This window comes from Strigops habroptila, chromosome 10, assembly GCF_004027225.2.
Source record: "Strigops habroptila isolate Jane chromosome 10, bStrHab1.2.pri, whole genome shotgun sequence".
Classification (NCBI taxonomy): Eukaryota; Metazoa; Chordata; class Aves; order Psittaciformes; family Psittacidae; genus Strigops; species Strigops habroptila.
In genome coordinates this window covers 20,584,664-20,592,786 of record NC_046359.1, presented here as the reverse complement: position 1 = coordinate 20,592,786, position 8,123 = coordinate 20,584,664, and the positions used below count along the sequence as shown (strand labels likewise).

The 8,123-nt window shown below is 48.0% G+C and overlaps 1 protein-coding gene across 2 annotated transcripts in view; it reads left to right on the top strand.

Moving 5' to 3' along the window:
- The first annotated feature begins 629 nt into the window (after positions 1–629).
- Positions 630–8,123, top strand: part of AHCTF1 (AT-hook containing transcription factor 1) — a 42,853-nt gene continuing 35,359 nt past the window's right edge. For both annotated transcript variants that reach the window (XM_030498769.1, XM_030498768.1), the window contains exons 1-3: positions 630–751; positions 2,550–2,637; positions 7,499–7,625. In XM_030498769.1, the coding sequence (XP_030354629.1) occupies positions 7,505–7,625 (121 nt within the window). In that variant the 5' untranslated portion in view covers positions 630–751; positions 2,550–2,637; positions 7,499–7,504. The remainder of the gene's footprint in view (positions 752–2,549; positions 2,638–7,498; positions 7,626–8,123) is intronic.

The following is an 8,123-nucleotide window of genomic DNA, read 5'->3' as shown; positions in this document are numbered from 1 at the left end:
AATATGGTTGCCATCTCCTCATGAGATTTCACTGTCCCTGCCAATATTGCAGTTGTCGCTGGAACAGCTGTGCTGGCAAGAGCCCGTGCTGAGGTGTAAGAAAGGACAAAGCAAGCCTGCAAGCTACCACTGAGGAGTTCCATTTCCAGCCTAAGCTTGCCGAGAGCCGAGCCCAGTGGCGAGGGACGCTGCCCCTGCGAGCGGGGCCTCACACCTGGGAAGGGCTGAGCTCCTTTGAGACACATGTTCAGGAGCCACCGCGAGCCCCAGGCAGGGCAGGCGGCCGCTGCGAGCAGAGGGGCACGCACGCCGGCAGGGATGCACCATCTCCCTGCCACGGCGGGTTTCCCCTTGGCGGGGCCCGGCCCCGCAGCCTGAGGTGCTGTGGGCAAAGTGGGCTCTGCAGGGCGCGTGGTTTTGCCGCGGATGCGCTGTGCTTCCTGACGGCTCTGCGATCGCTTCCTTCCAGACCCCAAGCCGGCGACAAAACGGTGCCTCCCCTACACCCTGCCGCCAGCACGGGGCATGGGGCAGCCCAGAAACTACAGTTCCCGGCGTGCCCCGCGCGAAGCCGGCCCGCACCGGAAACGGAAGCGACGGGCGGCGCGGCACGCTGGGACACGCAGTCCGACGCCGGCCACCGCCCGGGGCCCGTATCCCGCGACTTCGAAAACTCCCGCGGCGGCCGCCGCAGCTCTCGCGAGAACTCCGCCCCCGGCCCCGCCCCCCGCGCGGCGGGTGAGCGACCGAGGTGGGTGCCGCGCGCGGGGGAGGGGCGCGGCCCGCCAGGCGCGTTCGGTGACGCAGGAAGCGGCTGCGGCGCGGGCGGGGGGCGCGCGGCGGGCCGGGGCCGCTGTACCCGCCGCGGGAGATGCCGCCGCCCTCCTCGGCACGTACGGGGGACAGGGGCCGGGGTGGGCGGCCGAGGGGGGGAGCGGCGCGGGCAGCGTAAGGCGGAGGCGACCGAGGCGGTGGAGGCGACCCCCGCCGTGGAGGCGACCCCCGCCCGTCCGCCCGCCTTGCTGCCCTCCTCCGTGCCGGCAGGTACCGGGCGCTCCTGAGGCGGCTACGCCGCCGCCGCTGGCGCAGCGCGGGCCCGGTGGGGGCCCCTGGGCGGGTCCGGCCGCCGTCGCCCGTCCCCTTATGTAAGTGACCCCCAGGGGCCGCGGCGCCGTGCACCGACACACGTGGCCCCGCCTCGGAGGGGGAGGCCGGGGCGGCCGGCGGCACGGCCTGGGCAGCGCACATGGGAGGCGGCTGCGTGCGAGGCTCCGAAGGCGGGAGGCGGCCGGCAGAAGCTGGGGGAGTGCGAGGTGTGGCTGTTGCCGGCGGGAGTGTTCCCTCCGCCCGGCCACCCCCCGCTGCACCTTCGGTCACTTTTTGGAGGGTTCTTCTTTCCTTTCTAATATTATTTTCCTTTTAGTCCCTCCTTTCAGTGTTGTTTTGCAGGAGGAGGCGGGAGATTCGCTGTCTGCGGCGATCGCGGAAAGAGGGCTGGGTTTAATGGGGAGAGCACAGCTTTACAGTAGTGCAGCGCGATTTGCGGGGGTCTCTTGGTCTTTGCATGAAGCATACGTTGCACAGCAAAGTTGCCGACTGAAGCAAAACCTATTTCTTCCTTAATAACCCATGACTTAAGGTGTGCAGCTTCTGCCAAGAGAAAGCAGTGTGGTGTGAGTCTTTCAGGTCTAATAACTGCTTCCTGATTGTGTTTGGTAAAATGATGGGCAATGTAGGGACTTAATTCTGTTGGGAATGCTGAACCCTGCTTGGGGTGCGTGGTCAAGTGTGGTAGTTCAAGTGTCTTGTTCAGCCTGGATCACTCTTGGCTGGCAGCTGTCACATGTGTTTGGGCACACAGTACTTGTCTCCATTCTGCTGAGGACAGCTCCTACTTCACTTAGTGCATTGTCTTCCTTCATTGACTTGCTTGGAGTTTGCATTTTTAAGACACTGTAATGAACTTACTCAGACTTTTCTTAGTTTTGTGTCTTCTCCCTAGTAAGCTGACGGATATAGTTTTAGAGAAATAATGGTGACAAGCCTTTTCCGATGTGGTACTGTTTTACTTTTGTGGTGGAGACAACTCCTGAATGCAAGTATAGTAATGTTGGAGAATCACCATTGGAGGTAGCTGGGAGAACTGGCTCATGTGTCAAATTCTGGTCTGTGCTGGGTTTGATTGATTTTTCAATTAAAGGAAAATCAAACCTATGGTCTGCATCTGGTACGGGATCTTAGCTGTTGGGTAGAGAGCTGAAATTCTCATCCTCTGCTGTAGATTGGTGCTTCTTGGAGAGCTTGTGGAGCATCTGCACACACTCTGCAAGAGCTGCACTTGAGTGAAAAAAGCCTGTTTTTAGAATTCCAATACAGATAGTCTCTGCTCTGCGAGAGCAGAGGCTTTTTGGACTAAAACTTGGCTTTTGGACTAATTGTAGGGTTTTGCCTACAATTAGGGGAGCTTTTCTGCCTAAGGTGGACAGAAATGACCCAGTGGTACTCACTAAATCACCTGCTGACTTACTCGCTAAATCCTCTTTCTGCAGGAGTGAAATACGGCAAAGAGCAAATTCACTGGCCCTGACTACTGATGTGCAGGAAGTGTCTTTTCCATCTACTGCTCCTCCAATGCTTGTGAGTTGTTTCCTCCTTTTCTGGTGAAAATGTCATTGAACCAGTCATGAATGAGAATTGAAAATATTCTGTGATGCTCTTACCATCCCTTGACTGTTACTTAACAAAGTGGATGCTGGTTTTCTCAGAAGAACTTTGTTTTCCTTCTTGTGCAAGAAGGAGTTAAAAGTTGACTGACTGTGTCTTGGGTGGTGTTCTTCCTAAAAGTGAAGGGTTTTTTAGCTCTTCTTGCAAACTGAGTGTATAGTTTCACATGTGTTTAAGCTTGCATAGCAGCTTACTGCCACAAAATGGAGATAGACAAATTCCTTCTCCTTCTTCCCAATGCATTGTTCTGCATCCTTCTTTGTGCCAACTTTTATGCTTGCTAGTTGTCTCTGAAAGACAGTTTAACTCTTTAACCTGGTGGAAAACGGTTTGCTTTTCTGGATTAGTTTCCTCTCAGCTTTGTGAGTTAACTTCGCTTATAAAGTGCTCTGAAAAGTGTTCAAGGCAGCGCAAGGTTAGCCACAAGAGTACAATAGTAGAACAAAGGAGCAGATGGAGAAGGGAGGTAGCAACAAGGCCTCTCTTTTGGTGGCAGTGGAGTCAATATGTTTTGTGAAATCTTATCTTCAGCTGTGATTGACCATATTTTTATCTTTTTCTTCAGTAAGCTCATAATGTTGTTGGCCTTTGAAACTGCTTTTCATGTACTATTGTCAGTCAAAACTGACATCCCAGAACTCTTAACTTGGCTGTACGTGATTCAGCTTGAACGTGTAGCTTCTCCCTTTATGTTTTTGTTTTCAGGGGGTTTTTTTGTTGTTGTTTTTTGTTGCTTTTTTTTAGTTCTTGTTGCCTTCCCCCCCCCACCCTAGAGCTGTTTCATACAAAAACCTATCTCCACTATCATCAGTCTATGACTTGTGGCATGTTCCTTTCTTTGGAAATAGTTCATGGTGTTTTGAAGTCATATGTATCTAGGCTGAAGAATGACAATTTTGGCAACTTTTGCACAGAGCAGTTTGGTTTAGGACACAGGTGGGAGGTTTAAAGCAGGATTCTGATTTACTCCTGGATGTGGAGTAAGCCTGTGGTGTATTTGCATTAACTGGTTTCTAACAGGTAGAATTAGGGATGTGACTGTTGCCACTGTCGCTATTTTCAAAGAGGGCAGTAATGCAGTTAGTGTTGGAAATATCTCTTAAAGGAGAAGCTTCATGCCTTTATAATATAGCTCTATTCATTTTCCTGCTGTCAGATTTCCCAGTAATCCTTGGTTTAACTTAACAGAATGATGCAGGTAAAACATCCTAGTAACCAAATCACTATATATTGTTCATAATTTATTACAAAGTTTGTCACCATTGTTCCATACAGTCAAGCCAGGTGTCTAGAAAAAAAAAATGTTTAAAATGCCCGTTGGCTTACTAGAGGAAACCTGGGCATGCCTGATGATCTGTAGCATTTTCATATGCTTTCATATGCAATTAACAACTATGGCATGATTAAATTTAAAATTATATGAATGCTCCAGGTGTTGGAGTGTTACTTATTTGATGGTACTTACTGGTGGTACTGGATAGATAAGCACACTTGATGTGTGTTGTAGACAGGACTACACTGTGTCAAGGTGCAAGCTTTCCACCAGAGAAGAAGAATCTATTTCGGTGGGGAGTTTGTGGTGGTGACTGGTTTGTTTTCAAATTCAGATCTCCACAGTAGGGTAGCTTAAAATTTGATTTCCAGTTTGGCCACATAAAGTTCTGTGCTCTTTGCTTGTCCAGGTATTTAGTGGCGAAGGCAGGGTGACTCAGGGTGACTCATGGAGAGGATGCAGCTGAGAAGCTTTCTTGAATGCTGTTTCCTGCTGTACTGGAAGATACTTGTTCCCTCTTTTTCTTAAAACTATCTTGCTAGTACTATGATATATTAATAATCATAAGGTACTTACCACACAGACATCTCTGTGCTCATTTATGAAAAATACGTATCTTTTATTTGCTACAGTCATGTATGCTGGTTTTGGAATTTTTTGTTGTTTTCTAAAATTCATTAACATATGTTGTCATAGTCAGTGTTCTTGCTTAAAGCAGGATTGACCAACTGAATTTTTTAAAATAGGCTACTTTGTGGAGGGGAGTGTGTTAATTGTTTGATGTTCTCATGAGTGATCTAGATGGTGGGGCAGAGCGTACCCTCAGAAGCTGGCTGATGATACAAAATTGGGAAGAGTGGTGACTACACCAGTGGGTCATGCTGCCACATCCAGAGGGACTTTGAGAGGCTGGAGAAATGGGCTGACAGGAACCTCATGCATTTTAGCAAGGGGAAGTGCAAAATCCTGCATGTGGGGAGGAAGAGTATGCAACAGTATATTCTGGGGGCTGCCCAGCTGGAAAGCACCTTGACAGAAAAGACCCTGGGTGTCCTGGTGGACCCTGAGTTGACCGTGAGCCAGCTGCATGCCCCTGTAGCAAAAAGGCTTTCTGGTACCCTGGGATGCATGAGGAGGAGCGTTGTCTGTTAGATGTTTTCATTAATGGTCTGGTGATGGGGCAGTGCACCCTCAGTAAGCAGTGTGACCCCGAAGCAAGCAAGGCTTACGGTACCCTGGGCCGCATGAGGAGGAGGCACAGCTGGTGAGGCCACACCTGAAGTGCTGTGTGCGGGTCTGGGCTCCCCAGTATCACACGAGAGATACGGGGGCACTGGAGAGAGTGCAGCAAAGGGCCACAGCGGCGGTTGGAGGGGTTGGAGCACCTCTTTCGAGAGGAAAGGCTGGAGAGCTGGCACTGTTCAGCCTGCAGAGGAGAAGGCTCGGGGCGGATCTCACCAATGCGTGTCAATTCCTGAAGGGAGAGGGTTTAGAAGACAGTGCCAGGCACCTTGCACTGTTGCCCAGTGACAGGACCAGAGGCACTGGGCACAAACTGAAACCTTTAAAAGGTACTGTTCACCAGCTCAGTATATCAGTATATAGTCATACTTGGTATTACAGGTTACTCATAAAACATATTCATTAAATCATTACAATTAAACTCAGCTGGAATGCTGGTCAAATTGTGGGTCTTTTTACTCACCTGATCCACTGGATGCAGTGCAAAAGTTCACCCTGCTGTCACTTCGAAATGATGACAAGTATCAAAAAGCAAACTCAACGAAGCTACTGTCAGCTATGCTGTCCCACTTGGAACTTGATCTGTGCTAGTTGTGAACACTGGCAGAGTGGTCAGGCGGGCTGGTCTCGGCAGCATCCTGCAGTACTGATTTTGCCACTGGCAACATTCTTTTTCCAAATGTTGACTTGTGCTTAGTACGGGACCCTGACTTACACTTCCCATGCTTTACATGCTGCTTGTTTTCATGCTGGCAGAAGGTGCTGGAACAAATTCTCAAATAGTGAGCTTGTGGCTTGAAATGTGTAGTAGATTTCAATAACCAGGCTTTAAAGCATAATCATATTTAGGGTTGGAAAGGACCTTAAGATCATCTAGTTCCAACCCCCCTGCCATGCGCAGGGATGCCTCACACTAGACCATGTTACCCAAGGCTTTGTCCAGCTTGGCCTTGAACACTGCCAGGGATGGAGCATTCACAGCTTTTCCAGGCAACCTGTTCCAGTGCCTCACCACCCTCACAGAGAAGACCTTATTCCTTATATCTAAGCTGAATTTCACCTGTTTAAGTTTAAAATCATCACCCCTTGTCCTGCCGCTCCAGTCCCTGAGGAAGAGTCCCTCTCCAACATCCTTGTAAGTCCCTTCAGATAGTGGAAGGCTGCTCTGAGGTCTCCGCACAGTCTTCTTTTCTTCAGACTGAGCAGCCCCAACTTTCTCAGCCTGTCTTTATATGGGAGGTATAAGGCCGCCTTATCATCCTCATGGCCCTCCTCTGGACTTGCTCCAACAGCTCCACGTCCTTCTTATGTTGAGGACATAATCTTCCTCCAGAGAAGTAACAATTCATATAAATCGTGTTTCTTTCTAAACATTTCCCTCAAGTAGTTTTATGTTGCTCCCAGAGTCTAGTCTTCAAAACTAGCTGTAAGGAAAACAGGTTATTAGTGGATGCTGGAAGAAACAATCATAAAACTTAATTTGCAGGAGACAGGTATGGTGCAGTTGATGCAGCAGGCTTTGTGTGCACGTTAAAGTGCACTGGCTTGTAGCATAGGGTAAGGGCTTGCTTTGATGCCTGAGTTGGTCAGCATGTGTGTGATGGATTTAAGTCTAGAAAAATATCAGTGTTTTAAAGTGCTTTGCTATGTTCCCATCGTAAGTAATGAGAACTTTGTAATTGATGAACTATGAATGCTCATGTATTGCTTGTAATGTGAAAATACCAACAGCGTATTTTCCGGAAGACTTTTGGGGAGTGAAGGTAGTGAAGAACTTAATGTTCCTTAAAGGTCAAACTGAACATGCAAAAGTAACCAAGACATAAATGATACATGAAATCTACTAGAAGATAATTGACAAGAAACAATAAAGTATAAAATCAAGGGAAAGGACAAATGGAAGCTTACACCTCTCACTCAGAAGCTTTTTAAAAGACAATTTTTCTCAGGTTGCAGCTTACAAACCCATGGGAGCAGATTTGAACTTTAACTCAGTGTATGGTTTTTTTCTGTTACTTCTCTTGTCAAGACTTGTGTATCACTATTTGTTGGTGATCTCACAGGTGTCAGAAAAGCAAAGGATTCTGCTTGTGCTCTGCTGAGAGATCAAGAACTGTCCTGATTGCCTTTTTTGTAAGGAGAAGAGCTTCAGGCGACTCATAGGAGATTTCTCTCTGCATGCTGAGGAAACTTTTGTTAATCTCAAAAGTATTTATTGCTGACATGAGTCTGGTTTTGCACTTTTTTCTTTATTTACAGTGAAGAATGCGAGACTTAAGGGCTCGGGCAACGAGCAGTCTGCTGCGGTTTCCAGAGGTGACTATTCAGGCACTTGGGGAAGATGAGATACGCCTGGATTCTGTGCTGTGCGGGAAGTTTTCTGGAGGTGAGCGTTTTCCTTTAGATTTGGTCTTGTAGAAATTGATTCTTGCCTGGAGGTTGCCTGAAGCACAGGGTTGTAGCATCAGCCATGCCTGGTTGGTGCTGTTAAGATGCATCAGGTTCTGAGAGTACGAACAGGATGTTTTAGCCATTAAAAATGCTAATGTTAAATCATTAATATTGTTAAACTTTGAAATGTCAACAGCCTGCGGTGCCTGTTTTAAGATGCAAATCCCTGCCCAGAGCAGCATGTGTCAATGAAATTAATAAAGTATAAATGAATTGATTTAGATTTGTTATTTTTGAAATGGGCTTTAAAACTTGTATTCCTGTGTGTATTTAGATGATTTCGAGCAAAGCCAAGCTGAATATGGTACAAAGGCTATGGATCAATATGTCATGATATCCCAAACAATCAGAATTCTTCATTGCAGGAATGACAAATGCAAATAATAGGGTTGATAATTTTAAGATGTATTGCTTGAGGATTACAGTAGGTGAT